Here is a 22,910-nt window from a genome sequence, read left to right as displayed (position 1 = left end):
GCCTTCGTAGTTTTCCAGTGAGGGTCTGCGAGAAAAACCGTTGGCGCATTTTATGAAGCATGATGGAAATTCCCGTCTGACCAAAAGACGACGAAACCCGCCCAGACCAGATCCTTTCTGCGAGGTGCCCAGGAGGAAACACATCATCCATGAACAATTAAGGGACATGTCTTCTGAATTTCAGTAAGTCAATTTAAATGAATCTGTATAAAAACAAAATAAATGATAAAACCAATAAAATGAAGGTGAGTAATGCATAAAAGGGACCCATAGTCTTATCTCTATAAGGCTATTCACTAGTCTTATGAGAAGACTAGCATGAGGGCGTAACGGTACCATGGAAAGCCCCCACTGACAGCTGTCTGTAGGCATTTACAAGACAAGTGTCTACATGGTCTGCAGCCACTACTAATAGCAAGTGGTGTTATTATATATGTATGTGAAAGATACATATGGTGCATAGATGTGCATGGGTAATAAGGGAGATTACAGAGTGTGTTTGGGAATAACATTAAGTGAATGTGGATGTGAAAGTTGCGTGAGTGTGGAAAGGACGTGTTAATCTAATTTGAAATTTGGATAACAATTAGATTTAAATTTGGATAATAAGATTATTGAAATTGAGCTATTAATTACAGAGTGAATGAGAGCTATCAGGGGACTAGCTCACGTGTGAAAGGGGTTAATTAATACCCCAACCAGTTCTGTGTGAGCTGAGAACTGAGATTTTTCGATCTATAATGTTATCTAAGGTTATCGAGAGATTCCGTCCACCGTAGTCTGGGACTACAAGCACGAGTGTTATTGAGCACCGGGTGATTTATATGTATAGAAAGAAGCAGCAAGAGAACTGTTTAAGATACATATGGTGCATAGGATGTAACAAAATAATTATTGTAGATGCACATGGGGGGGGATGTAAATACCTAGGTCCACCACCACCAGTCGAATCCACAGGTAGAGGATAACATGTCTCAGGATCTCAATCAAGGATAACATGTCAACGAGGATAAAATGGCTCATTAGTAATAAGGATAACATGTCTCAGAAGGTAACATGACTCATTTAGAGATAACAAGGATAACATGACTCATTAGAGATAACAGGGATAACATGACTCATCAGTGGAGTTTGACAGTATAACGTTATGTATGTGGAGATGTAAAAGAAGAAAGTACTATTCCTGAATATGCTGTTACTAGAGAACACTAGTGTAAAGGAAGTGTAATGGGTTACTAGAGATAAAGTAACATGTGAAGAACACAATGGGTTACTAGAGATTTGAAAAAGTAACAATATAAATAATAATAATATACAACTTGCACACCCACACCACGTAAGTGGTGTAAAAAGTATTAAGATAAATGAATAGTATAATGGATTACTAGATTTGATAAAGTAACAATGTATGAATGCATAATGGATTACGAGAGTTTACAGAGCACACCATCTAGACAGCGCCAGCCCAGGTATTGTGAAAGTTGATCCCAGAAACAGACTCTAGACTCAAGAGCTACCTTAACCTTTCTTCGATATGTGGGACGGTAGCGTCCCACCTCGCCAACAGCCAGTGAAAGTGCAGGGCGCCAAATTCAAAACAACAAAAATCTTATAATTAAAATTCCTCAAGCATACAAGTATTTTACACCATTTTAAAGATACAATTCTCGTTAATCCAGCCACAGTGTCTGATATCAAAAAGGCTTTACAGCGAAAGCACCACAAACAATTATGTTAGGTCACCACCAAGTCACAGAAAAACACAGCCATTTTTCCAGCCAAAGAGAGGAGTCACAAAAAGCACCAATAGAGATCAAATGAATCACTAATCTTTGATGATCTTCATCAGATAACACTCATAGGACTTCTTGTTACACAATAAATATATGTTTTGTTCGCTAAAGTGCATACTTATATCAAAAAATCGCATTTTACATTGGCACGTTGCGTTCAGTAGTTCTAAAACATGTGGTGATTGTGCAGAGAGCCACATCAATTTACAGAAATACTCATCATAAATGTTGATGAAAATACAAGTGTTATACATGGAATTAGAGATATACTTCTCCTTAATGCAACCGCTGTGTCAGATTTTTTTTTTTTACGTTACGGAAAAAGCAAACCATGCAATAATCTGAGTACAGCCTGACAACAAAGCAGTCAAAAAGATATCCGCCATATTGTGTAGTCAACATTAGTCAGAAATAGCATTATAAATATTCACGTACCTTTGATGACCTTCATCAGACTGCACTCCCAGGAATCCCAGTTCCACAAGAAATGTTTGATTTGTTTGATAAAGTTCATCATTTATGTCCAAATAGCTTCTTTTGTTAGGGCGTTTCGTAAACAAATCCAAACGCGCGTTCAGGTCCAGCCGAACGTCGGACAAAAAGTTCAACAAGTTATATTACAGGTCGTAGAAACTTGTCAAACTAAGTATACAATCAATCTTTAGGATGTTTTTATCATAAATGTTCAATAATGTTCCAACCTGAGAATTCCATTGTCTGTAGAAAAGCAATGGAACGAGAGTTAACTCTCTCGTGACCGCGCATCAAATAAAATTTTATTTGTCACATACACATGGTTAGCAGATGTTAATGCGAGTGTAGCGAAATGCTTGTGCTTCTAGTTCCGACAATGCAGTAATAACCAACAAGTAATCTAACTAACAATTCCAAAACTACTGTCTTATACACACAAGTGTAAGGGGATAAAGAATATGTACATAAAGATATATGAATGAGTGATGGTACAGAGTGGCATAGGCAAGATACAGTAGATGGTATCGAGTACAGTATATACATATGAGATGAGTATGTAAACAAAGTGCCATAGTTAAAGTGGCTAGTGATACATGTATTACATAAAGATGCAGTAGATGATATAGAGTACAGTATATACGTATACATATGAGATGAATAATGTAGGGTATGTAAACATTATATTAGGTAGCATTGTTTAAAGTGGCTAGTGATATATTTTACATCATTTCTACATCATTTCTCCAGTGGCTGGAGTTGAGTCAGTGTGTTGGCAGCAGCCACTCAATGTTAGTGGTGGCTGTTTAACAGTCTGATGGCCTTGAGATAGAAGCTGTTTTTCAGTCTCTCGGTCCCAGCTTTGATGCACCTGTACTGACCTCGCCTTCTGGATGATAGCGGGGTGAACAGGCAGTGGCTCGGGTGGTTGTTGTCCTTGATGATCTTTATGGTCTTCCTGTAACATCGGGTGGTGTAGGTGTCCTGGAGGGCAGGTAGTTTGCCCCCGGTGATGCGTTGTGCAGACCTCACTACCCTCTGGAGAGCCTTACGGTTGTGGGCGGAGCAGTTGCCGTACCAGGCGGTGATACAGCCCAACAGGATGCTCTCGATTGTGCATCTGTAGAAGTTTGTGAGTGCTTTTGGTGACAAGCCGAATTTCTTCAGCCTCCTGAGGTTGAAGAGGCGCTGCTGCGCCTTCTTCACGATGCTGTCTGTGTGGGTGGACCAATTCAGTTTGTCTGTGATGTGTATGCCGAGGAACTTAAAACTTGCTACCCTCTCCACTACTGTTCCATCGATGTGGATAGGGGGGTGTTCCCTCTGCTGTTTCCTGAAGTCCACAATCATCTCCTTAGTTTTGTTGACGTTGAGTGTGAGGTTATTTTCCTGACACCACACTCCGAGGGCCCTCACCTCCTCCCTGTAGGCCGTCTCGTCGTTGTTGATAATCAAGCCTACCACTGTTGTGTCGTCCGCAAACTTGATGATTGAGTTGTGGCACTCTGCCAGACACCTGACTCAATCAGCTCTCATTCTCTCTCCCTTCATAGTAGAAGCCCGAAACAAAGTTATAAAGACTGTTGACATCTAGTGGAAGCCTTAGGAAGTGCAATATGACCCCATTTACACTGTATATTGGAATGGCAAAGAGTTGAAAAACTACAAACCTCAGATTTCCCATTTCCTGGTTGGATTTTTCTCAAGTTTTCGCCTGCCATATGAGTCCTGTTATACTCACAGACATCATTCAAACAGTTTTAGAAACGTCAGAGTGTTTTATATCCAATACTACTAATAATATGCATATATTAACATCTGGGACAGAGTAGCAGGCAGTTTACTCTGGGCACCTTCTTCATCCAAGCTACTCAATACTGCCCCCCTGTCACCAAGAAGTTAAAAAAGGAAGCTCCCTCCAAAGTTTCTCTTCCCTTCTGAATTGGCCGATGTATTTTATCAATTCAGCGCATCACATGTTAATATTAAAATAATAGACATTTAATAAGTGTGAAGCAGAAAGGGAATATCCAACAAAACTGTGAATATATAGAGTAACATTGTTAGGGTATACTAAAATCAAAACAATGCCTTCCAATATGGAGAAAGGTATCATGTTTATTTTGTTTTTGAACCTTGCAATAGGGGGGAAAGCAGAACATTGTTTGAGAGTGAACAGAGTGTATTAGAAGAAGAGATTGAGAAGGTCTTCCTTTTGGGAAGAAGGGAGTCCTAGTTGACGGAAACAGATAGGGAGACTAGTAAAAGTAACAACGTGAATGATAATATTAGTGGCTTTCAGATAGCACTCTAATAATGCAAAGTCTTAGTAATTTGAAGAATAAATATTTCAATATAAGGTCAAATGACGAACAGAGGGATTGAGCATTGGGACTGATATTAAATTAGAGGCCGCCATCTGGTGTTTGGGTTAGAGATACGTTTCCTGCGGAACAATAGATAGCAGCCAGTACTAACTGAACTCAAACAGGCTGTAGGGGACACTGTGGAAAATTTTGAGAGGTATGAATAATTGAAGAGACATTTTTGACAATTTCCAACTATTATTACTCAATTCTATAGTTTGGGTAGCACAAATGATTTAAGTAAGAAGGTAATGTCATCTAAATCAATAATCTGTTTCCATTGCATGGAACTGTGTACAGAATTGAAGCAGATTCAAGTATACAGTTGAAGTCGGAAGTTTACATGCACCTTAGCCAAATACATTTTAACTCAGTTTTTCACAATTCCTAACATTTAATCCTAGTAAAATGCATTTGTCTTAGGTCAGTTAGGATCACCACTTTATTTTAAGAATGTGAAATGTCAGAATAATAGTAGAGACAATTATTTATTTCAGCTTTTATTTCTTTCATCACATTCCCAGTGGGTCAGAAGTTTACATACACTCAATTAGTATTGGGTAGCATTGCCTTTAACTTGTTTAACTTGGGTCAAACGTTTCGGTTAGACTTCCACAAGCTTCCCACAATAAGTTGGGTTACACCAGCTCTGCCATTCCTCCTGACAGAGCTGGTGTAACTGAGTCAGGTTTGTAGGCCTCCTTGCTCGCATACGCTTTTTCAGTTCTGCCCACAAATGTTCTATGGGATTGAGGTCAGGGCTTTGTGATGGCCACTCCAATACCTTTACTTTGTTGTCCTTAAGCCATTTTGCCACAACTTTGGAAGTATGCTTGGGGTCATTGTCCATTCGTAAGACCCATTTGCGACCAAGCTTTAACTTCCTGACTGATGTCTTGGGATGTTGCTTCAATATATCCACATAATTTGCCTGCCTCATCTATTTTGTGAAGTGCACCAGTCCCTCCAGCAGCAACGTACCCCCACAATATGATGCTGCCACCCCCGTGCTTCACGGTTGGGATGGTGTTCTTCAGCTTGCAAGCCTCCCCCATTTTCCTCCAAACATAACGATGGTCATTATGGCCAAACAGTTATATTTTTGTTTCATCAGACCAGGGGACATTTCTCCAAAAAGTACGATCTTTGTCCCCATGTACAGTTGCAAACCGTAGTCTGGCATTTTTATGGCGGTTTTGAAGCAGTGGCTTCTTCCTCGCTGAGAGGCCTTTCAGGTTATGTCGATATAGGACTCGTTTTACTGTGGATATAGATACTTTGGTACCTGTTTCCTCCAGCATCTTCACAAGGCCCTTTGCTGTTGTTCTGGGATTGATTGCACTTTTCGGCCCAAAGAACGTTAAACTTTTGGAGACAGAACGCGTCTCCTTCCTGAGAAGTATGATGGCTGCATGGTCCCATGGTGTTTATACTTGCAAACTATTGTTTGTACAGATATACGTGGTACTTTCAGGCGTTTGGAAATTGGAGGTCTACAAAAAAATTGGAGGTCTTTGCTGATTTCTTTAGGTTTTCCCATGATGTCAATCAAAGAGGCACTGAGTTTGAAGGTAGGCCTTCAAATACATCCACAGGTACACCCGCAATTGACTCAAATGATGTCAATTAGCCTATCAGAAGCTTCTAAAGCCATGACATAATTTTCTGGAATTGTCCAAGCTGTTTAAAGGCGCAGTCATCTTAGTGTATGTAAAATTATCACCCACTGGAATTGTGATACCGTGAATTCTATATGAAATAACGCTAGCGTCCCACCTGGCATTTTGTCTGTCATAGTTGAAGTGTACCTATGATGAAAATTACAGGTCTCTCTCATCTTTTTAAGTGGGAGAACTTGCACAATTGGTGGCTGACTAAATACTTTTTTTGCCCCACTGTACCACTCGCGAATTAAGCTTGAGCTGAAATGTAATTGCCAGAATCCATAAATTAAATTGTGTAATGAAGCATATGTGTAACTGTATGAAGTGAAGGTCTTAAGCCAGGGTTTTGCAAGTTGTATTGTACAACCCAGAATGAAGGGTTTGAAAGTGTCTTTGGTTTTATAGGTTGATTTTGTTTACTTACTACTTTGATTGTAGATTTGAGCTTTAGTTTGATGATTATGAAGGAAATTAGATTCACTTCCATGAATCTAAGTATAACCTTTATTATGATTTATTAAAATGATGTATTTTGATACAGAGGCTAAAATCTAATGCTTACATTAAAATGGAATGATTATGGAATGTGATGGAACATTTTATCTTGTGAAAAGACAGCCTTGAAAATGATAATCTTGTCTTAAATAATCCTTGGTTCCTGCCTGTGCTTGGTAAAGATATGAGATAGGAGATGGTGCTAGACACATGCCGGAACCAACACTATGACCTACAGTATGCGGATGTAACATGTCTGTAACCAGTATACAAGAGATCTAATGGGACTGGAACCTCTCCAGTTAACTATTAATGAAGAATGATTCATTTAAGATTGAATTTCCACGACACCAGTCTATTCAGAGACCTGACACATGCTCTCCAGCAGTCACTCAGAATGGTGGAACCTCTTCGAAAGATATGACAAGAACATCAAAGCAAAAGTGAACGACATTTGCAGGGCAATAGTCCCGGAGGACCACCGGAATGTTGTTGCGGGTTCTCTGGATGTGGTGCACCGCCTGGGTAGGCTGAGAGATGGGGAGAACAACCAGCCACCGCGACCAGTGATCATGAGATTCATCTCTAGGACAGTAAGGGATCTGACATGGAAAGTGCAAAGAAAAATGACTATTTAAAGTACAACAACCTGAGGTTCAAGGAGAACCTGACAGCATTTGATAAAGAATCTCTGAATAGTTTGTGGCTGATGATTGAGAGAGCAAGGAAGGAGGGGGAAAGTGCATACTTCGTGGGAGCCAAGGCTTTTGTTAATGAAAGGGAAATGTGTGCTGATGCCTAGCTTGATGGCTACTGGATTTACCAAGGAAAAGAGCATTATTTGTGTTTTTTTTGTTAGTTTTTTTATGGCAGCCATAGTCCCTGTGCCGAAGAACACTAAAGTAACCTGCCTAAATGACTACCGACCCATAGCACTCATGTCTGTAGCCATGAAATGATTTGAAAAGCTGGTCATGGCTCACATCAACACCATTATCCCAGAAACCCTAGACCCACTCCAATTTGCATACCGCACCAACAGATCCACAGATGATGCAATTTCTATTGCACTCCATACTGCCCCTTCCCACATGGAAAAAAGGAACACTTATGTGAGAATGCTATTCAGTGACTACAGCTCAGCGTTCAACACCAAAGTGCAATCAAAGCTCATCACTAAGCTAAGGACCCTGGGACTAAACACCTCCCTCTGCAACTGGATACTGGACTTCCTGAAGGGCCTCCCCCAGGTGGTATGGGTAGGTAACAACACATCCGCCACGCTGATCCTCAACACGGGGGCTCCTCAGGGGTGCGTGCTCAGTCCCCCTGTGTACTCCCTGTTCACTCATGACTGCACAGCCAGGCACGACTCCAACACCATCATTAAGTTTGCTGATGACACAACAGTGGTAGGCCTGATCACCGACAATGATGAGACAGCCTAGAGGGAGGAGGTCAGAGACCTGACCGTGTGGTGCAAGGACAACAACCTCTCCCTCATTGTGATCAAGACAAAGGAGATGATTGTGGACTACAGGAGAAGGAGGACCGAGCACGCCCCCATTCTCATTGATGGGGCTGTAGTGGAGCAGGTTGAGGCTTCAAGTGCCTTGGCGTCCACATCACCAACAAACTAACATGGTCCAAGCACACCAAGACAGTCGTGAAGAGGGCATGACAAAACCTATTCCCCCTCAGGAGACTGAAAAGATTTGGCATGGGTACTCAGATCCTCAAAGGGTTCTACAGCTGCACCATCGACAGCATCCTGACGGGTTGCATCACTGCCTGGTATGGCAACTGCTCAGCCTCTGACCACAAGGTACTACAGAGGGTAGTGCGTACGGCCCAATATTTCACCGGGGCCAAGCTTCCAGGACCTCTATACCAGGCAGAGTCAGAGAAAGGCCCTAAAAATGGTCAAAGACTCCAGACACCCTAGTCATAGACTGTTCTCTCTGCTACCGCACGGCAAGCGGTACCAGAGCACAAAGTCTAGGTCCAAGAGGCTTCTAAACAGCTTCTACTCCCAAGCCATAAGACTCCTGAACAGCTAATCAATTGGCTACCCAGACTATTTGCATTGACCCCCACCCCCCCAACACTGCTGATGCTCTGTTATTATTTATGCATAGCCACTTTCATAACTCTAACTACATGTACATATTTACCTCAATTACCTCGAAACCAGTGGCCCCCGCACATTGACACACTGACTCTGTACCGGTACCCCCTGTATATTGCCCCGCTATTGTTATTTTCTGCTGCTCTTGAATTATTTGTTGTTCTTATTTCTCACTTTTTGTATGTATTTTCTTAAAACTGCATTGTTGGTTCAGGGTTTGTAAGTAAGCATTTCACTGTAAGGTCTAAACATTGTATTCGGCGCATGTGACAAATACATTTGATTGGTCAATATTAGGTACATTTCCTATTCACCAATGCAAATGGTCTATATCAAAACGTAAACTCGTTGCATTATTAATATGAGTTGTTTGTTTAGTATTCCTGGCAATGTAAATAGTTTGTATATATTCCTGTTTGCATGTGATTATTCCTCTTTTGTTTGTTATTAATAAAAAATGCTACACTATCTGCCTCGTGCCATTAAACCCCTACAACTCATCCAGAACGCCGCAGCCCGTCTGGTGTTCAACCTTCCCAAGTTCTCTCACGTCACCCCGCTCCTCCGCTCTCTCCACTGGCTTCCAGTTGAAGCTCGCATCTGCTACAAGACCATGGTGCTTGCCTACGGAGCTGTGAGGGGAACGACACCTCAGTACCTCCAGGCTCTGATCAGGCCCTACACCCAAACAAGGGCACTGCGTTCATCCACCTCTGGCCTGCTCGCCTCAATACCACTAAGGAAGTACAGTTCCCGCTCAGCCCAATCAAAACTGTTCGCTGCTCTGGCCCCCCAATGGTGGAACAAACTCCCTCACGACGCCAGGACAGCGGAGTCAATCACCACCTTCCGGAGACACCTGAAACCCCACCTCTTTAAGGAATACCTAGGATAGGATAAAGTAATCCTTCTCACCCCCCTTAAAAGACCTAGATGCACTATTGTAAAGTGGCTGTTCCACTGGATGTCATAAGGTGAAAGCACCAATTTGTAAGTCGCTCTGGATAAGAGCGTCTGCTAAATGACTTAAATGTAAATGTAAATGTAAGAATATGCATAGCCATCTCGAGACAACTCCAATATAAAGGCTGCATTTCAAACTCATAAAAGACACACCCTATATTAATAATGATATAGTTATGTAAGTATACATGCAATCATAATTGACTGTAGCGCATATAAAGCACCCACCAGCTACCCGTGGCTGAAAACACAATGTCTGATGAGTATACACTTGTAGGGCAACGGAGGAAGGAAGGACTGATTTTTAAATGGACCATCTTGCCTGGAAATTCCTTACCGATTTCATACCAATCAGAAATCGGTATTTTTGGACACCGATTTTGCCTTCTTTTTTTTTTACACCTTTATTTAATCTTTATTTAATTAGACAAGTCAGTTAAGAACACATTCTTATTTTCAATGACGGCCTAGGAACGGTGGGTTAACGGCCTCGTTCAGGGGCAGAACCACAGATTTTCACCTTGTCAGCTCGGGGGATTCAATCTTGCAACTTTACAGTTAACTAGTCCTTGTGCACTCCACAAGGACTAGTTAACTGTGCCTGTTACGCGAATGCAGTAAGCCCAGGTAAATTGCTGGCTAGCATTAAACTTAGCTTATAAAAACAATCAATCAATCATAATCACTAGTTAACTACACATGGTTGATGATATTACTAGATATTATCTAGCTTGTCCTGCATTGCATATAATCTGACTGAGCATACAAGTATCTAAGGATCTGACTGAGTGGTGGTAGGCAGAAGCAGGCACGTAGTAAACATTAATTCAAACAGCACTTTCGTGCGTTTTGCCAGCAGGTCTTCGTTGTGTGCTAAGCATTGCGCTGTTTATGATTTCAAGTCTATCAACTCCCGAGATGAGGCTGGTGTAACCGAAGTGAAATGGCTAGCTAGTTAGCGCGCGCTAATAGCGTTTCAAATGTCACTCACTACAACTGGCTGTTGTAGTTGTGTTCCTGGTTTGAGCCCATGGAGGAGCGAGGAGAAGGACTGAAGCTATACTGTTACACTGGCAGTATTAAAGTGCATATGAGAACATCTAATAGTCAAAGGTTAATGAAATACAAATGGTATAGAGGGAAATAGTTCGATAATTCCTATAATAACTATAACCTAAAACTTCTAACCTGGGTATATTGAAGACTCATGTTAAAAGGAACCACCAGATTTCATATGTTCTCATGTTCTGAGAAAGGAAATTAAACGTTAGCTTTCTTACATGGCACTTTTACTTTCTTCTCCAACACTTTGTTTTGGCATTATTTAAACCAAATTGAACATGTTTCATTATTTGAGGCTAAATTGATTTTATTGATGTATTATATTAAGTTAAAATAAGTGTTCATTCAGTATTGTTGTAATTGTCATTATTACAAATAAATAAATACAAATTGTCCGATTAATCGGTATCGGCTTTTTTGGTCCTCCAATAATCGGTATCGGTATTGGCGCAGAAAAATTATAATTGGTCGACCTCTACTTATATTAACTATATAATTATTCATATACTCCTACTGTATGATAGCTAGCAAATTAATTAGCTAACTAACGTTAACCTGCCTAGCTGGAACTTCTGAAGAAGGAAAATGTTTTATTTCTACAATTTACAAAAGCTAACCAAACAAAAACTTAATTACTTTTACGAGGCGTGTTTGTGCGTCATGTGTATTAGTAGCACAATTTCTAACTCATTTACATTCGTTTTTACTTACACTTGTATGTTGAGGTTTTAAGTTTTGGCGGTCTTTTCTTAGCTGGTGTACAATAATCTCGAATTTAATTATGGGGTGTTTCTGGCCCCGAAGTGAATATAATTGCAAACTCAATCAAAAACAAGAGCTGAAGGCTTTACATTGCGAACTTCCCTTGTTTGGCTAATCGTCAGGACCAACGTCCAAGTTGGTGACGGGGATTGCCCCAAGGGCATAAATCGAGGGTGTGTCTTTTATGAGTTTGAAACGCAGCCAGTGTGTGTGTGTCTTAAGTGTTTGGAATGCAGCCAAAGTGGGGTTTTCTCAAAGTTGCCAGGAAGTCACGGTGTCCTACTCATATCAGTACACTTGTAACAACCTAAAGCGTTGGGAGGTGCCAAGATGGCGGCTTGAACAGACGCTTTTTTACCGAGCTCCGTACCAAACTTCAGAAAAAGATTGTGAAAAAAACAAAAACAGTTTACTATTGTTTATTTGTTGACCTTTCCTGTGACTGGAATAATAATTGCATAATTTATTTTGGCATGTCCATGCAAAGTTGTGAAAAAAAAGAAAGGAAGAAGTTAGCCGTTCTATTGCTAATCAACAAGAGAGAAACGTGCTTATAGACAACTGCCATAACTACACTTGCCCTATGGATAATATCATGCTTTCGAATGCTGTTGAAAGATGACGAATTCCCATCTTTACCGGTTACTCCGTGCAAACCTCCACCCTCCAAAAAACCCAACATGAACTCTGACATCGTGGCTACTCTCTCCTTACTCATCAACTCCAGGTGTGACGCCATTGAGAAAATGGTAGGCGCAAACACCATGGTTATTGAAGGCTTGAAAAAACTCTTCACTGACAGATTCTACAGGGATGCTGTCTGGAAAGCTGCTAGGAACGACCCCTTCCTTCAGAGCCATGGTCTGCGTTTCGCCGAGCATCTCAGCCCAGAGGACATAGAAAGAAGGAACAAGTTGTGACCAACAATCAAGAAAGCACGAAATGAGGGAAAGGCTGCTTACTTCGTCAGAGGACAAGGCTTCATCAACGGTTCAGAAATCCATATTCCTCCCTAAAATCTCACTAGAATGAACAGGTTGATGGTTTCAGCCATGGTATTCTCATTTTCCTTATGTTGCATCAGGTGACTATTTTTCAGGAACACTCGGGTATTTCAATTGATTAGTTTGTTCTTGTATGACCAGAAGACCTATTTTGTTTACAAACTTACGAAGATTGAAAGCTGTATTTATTTTTTATGTATACAGTAACTAAGACACTGTTTTAAAGGGCATACAGGTCTGCTCTGACTTTACACGGTTATTGCTCTATTTAGTTATTAATACTTATTTCCAAAAAAGGTCTTAGGAACGTTTATATGTAAAACATTTTTTATTCAATTATTTTATGATCAGTTTTCATATGCACTTAAAATAGTAGGTACCCTTTTATTTAAATTATTATTTGTTATTTTATTTCTCAGAATAGTTCCTGATTACACCAAAGAGGGTTTTTAGTCTCTCTTACTACAATAACCCTTGGTTTGGTCTTGAACATAATTTTCAGTTGAGGTGAATTTCAAAGCTGGATAACATCTAGCTCAAAGGTTATGGAATAAGCTAGTTTCACTTTAAATTTACTTAAATGGTGCAGATCTCGGTTCCTTATCGTTTACGTTCACTGCTCCTACGTCTTTGACTCGTCCTACTACAGTTTATACTTTTAAATAATCTTTGTTGTTTTGTCTTTGTCTATAGTTTTTATTAATGCTAGGGGGTTACGAAGCAATGTGAAGCACAAGGCCTTATTTTTATTTGCTAAACAATTTAGAATACAGAATTTTGCTTTTTTCCAGTCTCACTCAATTTCTGCTTATGCCAACTTCTGGAGGTCACAGTGGGACAACGATATTTGGCTTTCCCATGGATCTGAACGCTCCGCTGGTGTCACTACAATGAAAAATACCTTTGGTGGTAATATTCTACACTCGGAATGTGACCCCTTTGGTTACTTTATTTGTCTTGTGATCAGTTACTACTTGCAAAAATAATTGAAGTCCTGGATGGAATCATTGATGAAACACAGTCTCGCTTCACGAGGAACAGACATATTTCTAACAATGTCAGACTAGTATTAGACATACTTGACTACTCAGACCTAATAACTGAGGATAGCTTCATATTATATTTAGATTTTTATAAAGCATTTGATACAGTAGAGCATCAGTTTCTCTTCCACTCCCTTGAGAGACTTGGCTTTGGGGATTTTTTCTGTAAGGCTATTAAGACTATGCAAATGGTAACAGCTCTATCAAATTGAAATATGGCACCTCACCTAGATTTGAGCTAGAGAGGAATTAGGCAAGATTGTCCTCTCCGTACCTGTTTATTAATCACCCAACTTCTTGCAAATTCTTTAAATAATAGTCCTGTACAAGGTATTTCCATAGCTGGTAAATAAATTATTATAAGCCAGCTGGCTGATGATACTACACTTTTTCTGAAAGACGCTAACCAAATTCCCATCTCGATCAATGTGATATAATCCTTTTCCAAAGCATCTGGTCTATATCTTAACATGAATAAATGTAAACTCATGGCTGTTGTAGCGGTTCTCTTGTGGTGAAGGAGAGTCGGACCAAAATGCAGCGTGTAGATTGCGATCCATGTTTATTCAACAAACACAAATCTATATTAAACACTACAAAACAATAAACGTAACGAAAACCGAAACAGGCTAATACTGGTGCACATACACACAGAACAAGGACATCAAGACACTAAGGACAATCACCCACAAAACAGGCTACCTAAATATGGTTCCCAAACAGAGACAATGACTAACACCTGCCTCTGATTGAGAACCATATCAGGCCAAACATAGAAATAGACAAACCAGACACACAACATAGAATGCCCACCCAGCTCACGTCCTGACCAACACTAAAACAAGGAAAACACATACGAACGATGGTCAGACCGTGACAGCTGTCAAAGATTGTGTGACACCTTCATATTATAGTATTCCAGTAAAATAAGAACTTACATATTTAGGCATAACCATTACAAAGGATAAGTCTAGAGGCTTACTACATTTTAACCCTTACTACATTTTAACCCAGTCTCCAGATCTAAACCCCTTAGAAAATCTTTGGAGGGAGTTGAAAGTCTGTGTTGCCCAGCAACAGCCCCAAAACATCACTGCTCTAGAGGAGATCTGCATGGAGGAATGGGCCAAAATACCAGCAACAGTGTGTGAAAAACTTGTGAAGACTTACAGAAAACGTTTGACCTCTGTCATTGCCAACAAAGGGTATATAACAAAGTATTGAGATAAACTTTTGTTACTGACCAAATACTTATTTTCCACCATAATTTGCAAATAAATTCATAAAAAATCCTACAATGTGATTTTCTGGAATTTTTTTATTCTCATTTTGTCTGTCATAGTTGAAGTGTACCTATGATGAAAATTACAGGCCTCATATTTTTAAGTGGGAAAACATGCACAATTGGTGGCTGACTAAATACTTTTTTGCCCCACTGTATATATTTTTTTTAACAACCTAAAGCGTTACGAAACTTCTATCCTTCCTTGAGAGGTAAAAAAAAAAAAAAAACGCCACCTGCTGGAGGGAAACAGATTTTCCGTCGAGTTGGGCCACTTCCTTTGCCTCTTCCGCACTGTCGGAATCCAGAAAATTAAGGGTCGCTTCCGGACACGGTAGACTCCTCCTCACCACTGTCTGAGATGCACATTATGGAGTTCAATGAAAAAAATACGATTTTAACGGCCTGACAGTTAATAACACATAATTTCGTATTAATTTAGTTGGAAATTATGACTATTTTAAATTCCATTCAAAAATGTATTTGACGGCGAAGAATATTTATGCCATCATGTGCAGCGCTGCCCAAATGAAGACGCTGTTCTGGTTCGAATTGGTAGCCAGTAAACGCGATATTGTAGCTATTTTACTGAATTAGCAACATTCCATTGATATTTGGTTGCTCATCGTCACTAGCTTATACATAACCATTCCCAGGTAGGCCTACAGTAGGGGAGGCTGTGTTCATTGCTCTCAGCTGACTAACATTTTCACAACCCTACGCAGGAAATTTGTGTGGGGAATTCTTGCTATTTTGCATGACATCATCATGCAAATACAGGTAAACTATATATTTATGCGAGATTACATGCATCAGTAGCTCGAAATAGATCATGGTGTAATATAAAACACCATGGAGCTGTGTATTGGGAGCAGCAGCCTGGCTAACTAGCTAGCTAACGTTAGTGGTGATGAGCCATGCATGGGGTAGGAAGAAATTCTAGCAGCGTTAGCTAATAGTTAGCCTTTTAAAAATGACCTGTTACATTTACAACAAGCTGTTAATATCGAGAGCCCTTATGTGCCATCGCTTAGCTAAATACTTTAATTGTATTTACATGATTCTGCCGTCAACCATATTGCCATATTCATCTATTGTTGGCTGGTTGTTGGTAAGGATCTGCAGGCCACTTCGTTTTACGAAGGTAGGCTTTTGCAACCTTAGTTGTCAGTAAGGTGACATATTGAATAAATGAAACAGCCAATTGGTTTTGATTTAAACAAATGTATGCTTGATTTAATAACCTATTGTTGAATATTAATCAATTGCAGTAATATATGCATGAGATATCAGTCTTGTCATTTTTTATTTTTTTATTTGATCTTTATTTAACTAGGCAAGTCCAGTTAAGAACAAATTCTTATTTTCAATGACAGCCTATGAACAGTGGGTTAACTGCCTTGTTCAGGGGCAGAACGACAGATTTTTACCTTATCAGCTCGGGGATTTGATCTTGCAACCTTTCAGTTACTAGTCATATGCTCTAACCACTATGCTACCTGCCGTCGTAAGTCTACTGTAGTTGGATTACGAATATCAGTCATATATCAGCTGACTGTAACCATTGTGTGTTTAGCTTCCAGGTTGTAGGTGAAATGCAGGCGAAGGTATGCGCCAGGAGGACCTCTCTCATCACTGAGAATGGGCAGGCTTGTGGGGCATCTGCGGACTCCCAGCTCCCATTTAGGTGCCCTCGGTGTGGGGAGCGTGAGAGGTTCAATAGTCTGGCCTCCTTGAGAGACCACCTGGAATACAGCCACAGCTACTACCACACCATGCACGAGCTGAGCCTCCCGACCCGCAGGGGGCACTCTCACCCAGAGAGAGTCCTGCATGTGCGCTCCCTGAGTGACACACGAGAGGTCACTAGCTGCATAGAGAGGTGTCGTACGCATAGTGTGGGGACGCAGGCAGCGGATGAGATACAAACTGAAGAAGAGGCCCGTAAAGAAGATTTAAAATTCCACAAGTCCAGCCCTGGGACAGATCATATCCCATTTCCATTTGACAACCCTCCAGACCCAGGCAGCAATCCTGAGGCGGTGTCCCCAGAGTGGAGTGTCTGTGCTGGGGAGGTGTCGGTCAGGCGCAGGCTTGCCAAGGTCCTGCTGGCAGCGGACAGCACCATGCAGAGGAGGCTGCACAGGGTCAGCACGGAGCTGGCCCAGACGGACACAGAGCTGCTGTGTGAGCGTGCCCACTCCCAGCACCTGGCCCAGGAGAGGCAGGAGGTTCAGGAGCGGGAGAGGGCGCTGAGCCACCAGGTGGACATGGCCGTGATGGTGATTGCCACACTAAAGGAGCAGCTGAACGAGTCAGAGTACGAGCTGGAGAGGAGAGAACAGTGAGTAGTGTCTGAGCCAGTAACTCAGTCTTAACATTTCCTTACGGTATTGTTAGTCAAAAGCATAATCATGAGGTCAAATGGCAGACAGTACACTAATCTGGTAACTCCTTAGATTATTGCTGTTGCTAATGGAGTTATTGTAATTTTGTCAGTAGCAATATTCTTTAGCATGTTACTAGATACGCCCCCCATTGTCCGTTCCCCCCCCAAGTCTTGAAGTTGTTTCTCTGTTTTTTTTTTGTTTTTTTTCCAGAGAAGTCATCACCATTCAGAATTTTCTGGAGGCTGCAGCCCATCATGAGATATGTGGTAAAGTTCGGATCCAACGTTTCATTGAGAACCTGCTCAAACGCATCGCCCTGGCTGAGAGGCTACTGGAGTACTATCAGAGCTCACCCAGTCCACCAACCTACACCGATTACATGGTACTGTACAATATCAAGCCTGTTTCCTACTACTGACAGCAATGTGTTTACAATGACAGATTCCTTTTCAAAGTATTTTCTGGCAGCTGCTCTTTCTTGTTTTTAGATGGCAACGGAAAGACGGTTAGGGAGAGATTAGAGAATATCATAATTGTTACACATTTGAACCCTCGTGAGACCTGCCGATCGTAACTGGCCTCCCAGATTGAGTTGTGGAGTTGAGAGGAAGCCTATGCAGATATGTTTTCTTCCTCTGTATTTATGTAGAAAAGGGAAACATGATAACCTTCCAAACATTCCAGAACTGGATAATATCAGCTTTTGAGTTTTGGTGTAAACAGTATAAATACCTGACATCTTTTCATCTCCCCTGCAGCACCAGACAGCTGAAAATGGACCTCATAGAATAACCAAAAGCAGGTGAGTTTGTGAACCTCGTTTTTTTACTGTTGATATACATGATCTACGTTTTCCATAGTTGGGCCCATGAGCTTTGGGCTGTGCCTTAGTGTCTCACTTTGATTACAATGCTGAGTTTCCAGTTTCAAAGGTTAGGACATGGTTACATATAAATTATACATAGGGATCCCTTGTCGCAAATGAGATTTTGTGTCCTCATTCATTAGTAATGATTCTATCTTCTCCACTAATCCTGAGTCTGTCATCGTTACCTGCTGCCTGTTGAAGCATTGGTTTTGTGTCTGAGGTTTGTTGCACTGTCCCCTGATTCTAGGTCAGCAGGTTATCAGCTGTCACAGTCCTGTCCCCAGGAGGGTAGAACGCACCCCTCCCAGTTAGGACGGGTGTTCCCCAAAGGCCCTAGTGAGAGAGTGGGTAACTCTGGCTACTTCAGACCTGACCGCAGGGATGAAGCCTGGACCCAGCGCCGCAGATCAGCTGGATTTGAGGACTAGGTAACCTGACCAGGGCCCGACAAATGAATGTATATATGATAAGTATTTACTGAATGTATAGATAATACTGAGCAGGGGATGCTTTATGGCCATGTGTACGCTAGTTTTTGCTCCATTCTGTCCTAGAGGTAGCTACTGTCCTAGTTTCAATTTTGGAAGTACTGTAGTAACTTGATGGATAGGTATTTCTGATCCTCATTGGTGTTTTAATTAGTATTAAATCATATTATTGATAGGTGTAGATCTAATAAAATACAGAATTGTATACAAAAAAAACTAGATGGTGGAATTGTTAAATGCCCACTCCAGTAGAAATCCACTTTTGAGGTGAAAGATGGCCAGAGCTTACCCAAGATGTTGCACAACAAGTTAAGTCAATAAGTCATCATATTAGTCAAAGTACGATATATTTGGGCTTTAAGTGACACATCCAAACTTCCCACTTCTTGCAAATCTTTGTGAATGTGGTATCTCTTCCTGTGATATGACATAAAAATTATTTTCAGCCTATGTTTCAGGGCTGGGTTTTATTTGAATGTTACCACCCACTAGCATGGCATTTTTTAGAGCTTTGGCCAGAATCAAATACCCGAGCCGGCCAGGTGAAAAACCTGTCTGTGCCCTTGAACAAGGCACTTAACCCTAATTTGCTCCAGGAGCACCGTACTACTATGACTGACCCTGTAAAACAACACATTTCACTGCACCTATCTGGTGTATGTGACAATAAAAACATTTATTTTATTTTTATTAATCAGAAACAGCTGCAAAGTTATTCCTCTTTGTGACTGAGATAAGCTAAACAGTATTGTGTCCAATTGGCTGGCTGAGCCATTGAGCAAATTTAAATAGGGGTACAAACATTTTTACACCTCCACTTTTTTTTTTACCAGAAAACTATCATAATCCATTGGATAATTCGTACATTTTCACTTTTTTTAAATACTTCTTTTAGCTAGTCTGTATTTAAAATCGGACCATTTTATAAATGGTATAATTGCGTGATATAATAGCATAGTAAACCACAATTACTATCCAGATAATGAAAAGGCACCCGCAAAATAAAATTAAAGGAATTTATAGTTTCATGTCATTTGCGGTGTGCATGAGCAAAGTCATTGTAGCCTATCACTTCACTTTATGAGCATGTACTGACATGGCTTTGCTGTACTGAAGCCTGCTAGCAGCCTAAAGTTCCTACTAAAGGTTGCACCGTGTCTATTACAATGTAGAAAAACGCATATCGGCTATCTTTCCATATTTATACATATTAGCAGAGCTTCGTCTTATTCTTTCTAACTATTTCTATCGCGGATTCGCGGATGTAATTTATGGAAGGTGCCAAAACTTTGGAGATAACAATAGATGGTGAAGTCAAAAATAGGCTAGTGGTTTCCGTCTGTGGCGAAGTTTTCCATAAATCATTGCTTATGACAAATCCAGGTCCAGAACCAGCCATAGAGCCAGCTGGCTAATCTTTTGAATAGTTAAAAAAATAGTTAATAGTTAAAAAAAAATATATATATACACACATTAGGTTCCTCCGTAGAATGACAAAATATATATTTCCTTTCTAGGACAGGAGATTACGTCGATATAGTGGCGGCAACTTCCTTTGGGGGGGAGGGGGGGGGGGTCCTTTAAACTCAAGGTCAAATGCAGACATTTTTTTTTATCTCAATATCAAATCATCTATCAGTAGCAATTAAGTACGTCAATGTGACTGTTTTCAATTAAAATGGTAAAAAAACTAACAAATTGCATCTGAGCAAAAAGCCATTTTAAGACTTTTGCTAAAACTGTCTGGTCTGAGTGAAGGACCTAATGGGAGAAGCCGAATGGAAGGGATATGTAACCTGAAAACTAGATGTTATTGGCAGAGAGGTTTGAAACTCTTTGTTATCGGTCTATTAACTTATACCGCCTGGTAGGCCATACTCCACCCATGCAAAATGAGCTGAAAGTTCATGCGACCTTTTCAAACAGCTCTTTCATAATTTTCACAGTATTATTCCAACCTTGTAGTGTGTGTGAAAGATATACTACCTTCCTCTGGGGGGGGGTGACTGGCTCTAACCAGAATGTAAAGAGGAGTGGAAGGCCCCGGTGCACAACTGAGCAAGAGGACAAGTAAATTAGTGCCTACTTTGAGAAACTGAAGCCTCACAAGTCCTCAACTGGCAGCTTCATTAGATAGTACCTGCAAAACACCAGTCTCAACGTCGAAGATGCAACTCCGGGATGCTGGCCTTCCATGCAGAGTTGCAAAGAAAAAGCCATATCTCAGTTTGGCCAATAAAAAGAAAAGATTAAGATGGGCAAAAGAACACAGACACTGGACAGAGGAACTCTGCCTAGAAGGCCAGCTTCCCGGAGTCGCCTCTTCACTGTTGACGTTGAGACTGGTGTTTTGCGGGTACTATTTAATGGAGCTGCCAGTTGAGGACTTGTGAGGCATCTGTTTCTCGAACTAGACACTCTAATGTACTTGTCCTCTTGCTCTGTTGTGCACCGGGGCCTCCCACTTCTTTCTATTCTGGTTAGCGCCAGTTTGCGCTGTCCTGTGAAGGGAGTAGTACACAAGCATTGTACGAGATCTTCAGTTTTTTGGCAATTTCTCGCATGCAATAGAACAAGAATAGACTGACGAGTTTCAGAAGAAAGTGTTGTTGTTTTTTCTTCGTTTCTGGCCATTTTGAGCATGTAATCGAACCCACAAATGCTGATGCTCCAGATACTCAACTAGTCTAAAGAAGGCCAGTCTTATTGCTTATTTAATAAGGTCAACAGTTTTCAGCTGTGCTAACATAATTGCAAATGGGTTTTCTAATGATCAATTAGCCTTTTTAAATTATAAACTTGGATTAGCTAACACAATTTGCCATTGGAACACAGGAGTATTGGTTGCTGATAATGATAATATTCCATAAAAAATGTGCCGTTTCCAGCTACAATAGTCATTTACAACATTAACAATGTCTACACTGTATTTGTGATCAATTTGATGTTATTTTAATGGGCAAAAAATGTGCTTTTCTCTAAAAAGTAAGGACATTTCTAAGTGACCCCAAACTTTTGAACGTGTGTGTATGTATGTGTATATACACTGCTCAAAAAAATAAAGGGAACACTAAAATAACACATCCTAGATATGAATGAATGAAATATTCTTATTAAATACTTTTTTCTTTACAAAAAAATCACACAAAAATGATCAATGGAAATCAATGGAAATCAAATTGATCAACCCATGGAGGTCTGGATTTGGAGTCACACTCAAAAGTGGAAAACCACACTACAGGCTGATCCAACTTTGATGTAATGTCCTTAAAACAAGTCAAAATGAGGCTCAGTAGTGTGTGTGGCCTTCACGTGCCTGTATGACCTCCCTACAACGCCTGGGCATGCTCCTGATGAGGTGGTGGATGGTCTCCTGAGGGATCTCCTCCCAGACCTGGACTAAAGCATCCGTCAACTCCTGGACAGTCTGTGGTGCAACGTGGCGTTGGTGGATGGAGCGAGACATGATGTGCTCAATTGGATTCAGGTCTGGGGAACGGGCGAGCCAGCCCATAGATTCAATGCCTTCCTCTTGCAGGAACTGCTGACACACTCCAGCCACATGAGGTCTAGCATTGTCTTGCATTAGGAGGAACCCATGGACAACCGCACCAGCATATGGTCTCACAAGGGGTCTGAGGATCTCATCTCGGTACCTAATGGCAGTACCTCTGGTGAGCACATGGAGGGCTGTGCGGCCCCCCCAAAGAAATGCCACCCCACACCATGACTGACCCACCGCCAAACCGGTCATGTTGGAGGATGTTGCAGGCCGCAGAACGTTCTCTACGGCGTCTTCAGACTGTCACATGTGCTAAGTGTGAACCTGCTTTCATCTGTGAAGAGCACAGGGCGCCAGTGGCGAATTTGCCAATCTTGAAGGCTCAAATGGTCAGAAACAGACTCCATGAGGGTGGTATGAGGGCCCGACGTCCACAGGTGGGGGTTGTGCTTACAGCCCAACACAGTGCAGGACGTTTGGCATTTGCCAGAGAACACATGCACATTTGTGGCCTGCTGGAGGTCATTTGCAGGGCTCTGGCAGTGCTCCTCCTGCTCATCCTTGCGCAAAGGCCTCCTCCACGTCTCCTGATGTACTGGCCTGTCTCCATGCTCTGGACACTACGCTGA

The 22,910-nt window shown here is 41.1% G+C and overlaps 1 protein-coding gene across 1 annotated transcript; it reads left to right on the top strand.

Annotated features, from left to right (window-relative positions):
- The first annotated feature begins 15,343 nt into the window (after positions 1–15,343).
- LOC115113169 (protein ZNF365-like) lies at positions 15,344–19,229 on the top strand. Its single transcript, XM_029640478.2, has 5 exons — positions 15,344–15,813; positions 16,610–17,377; positions 17,634–17,805; positions 18,182–18,225; positions 18,539–19,229. The coding sequence occupies exons 1-5, from the start codon at positions 15,791–15,793 to the stop codon at positions 18,717–18,719; spliced, it is 1,188 nt and encodes a 395-aa protein (XP_029496338.1). The 5' UTR covers positions 15,344–15,790; the 3' UTR covers positions 18,720–19,229.
- The last annotated feature ends 3,681 nt before the right edge of the window (positions 19,230–22,910 follow it).

Source organism: Oncorhynchus nerka, linkage group LG28 (genome assembly GCF_034236695.1).
Source record: "Oncorhynchus nerka isolate Pitt River linkage group LG28, Oner_Uvic_2.0, whole genome shotgun sequence".
Taxonomy (NCBI): Eukaryota; Metazoa; Chordata; class Actinopteri; order Salmoniformes; family Salmonidae; genus Oncorhynchus; species Oncorhynchus nerka.
The sequence above is the reverse complement of the archived record's forward strand: the minus strand, read 5'-3'. Positions and strand labels throughout refer to the sequence as shown.

Bases quoted from the DNA above. Each gene is read 5' to 3' on its own strand.
- LOC115113169 (XM_029640478.2), top strand. From the start codon at position 15,791: ATGACATCATCATGCAAATACAG. The intron at 17,378-17,633 runs GTGAGTAGTGTC...TTTTTTTTCCAG, and splicing joins GAGCTGGAGAGGAGAGAACA to AGAAGTCATCACCATTCAGA. The intron at 18,226-18,538 runs GTGAGTTTGTGA...CCCTGATTCTAG, and splicing joins CATAGAATAACCAAAAGCAG to GTCAGCAGGTTATCAGCTGT.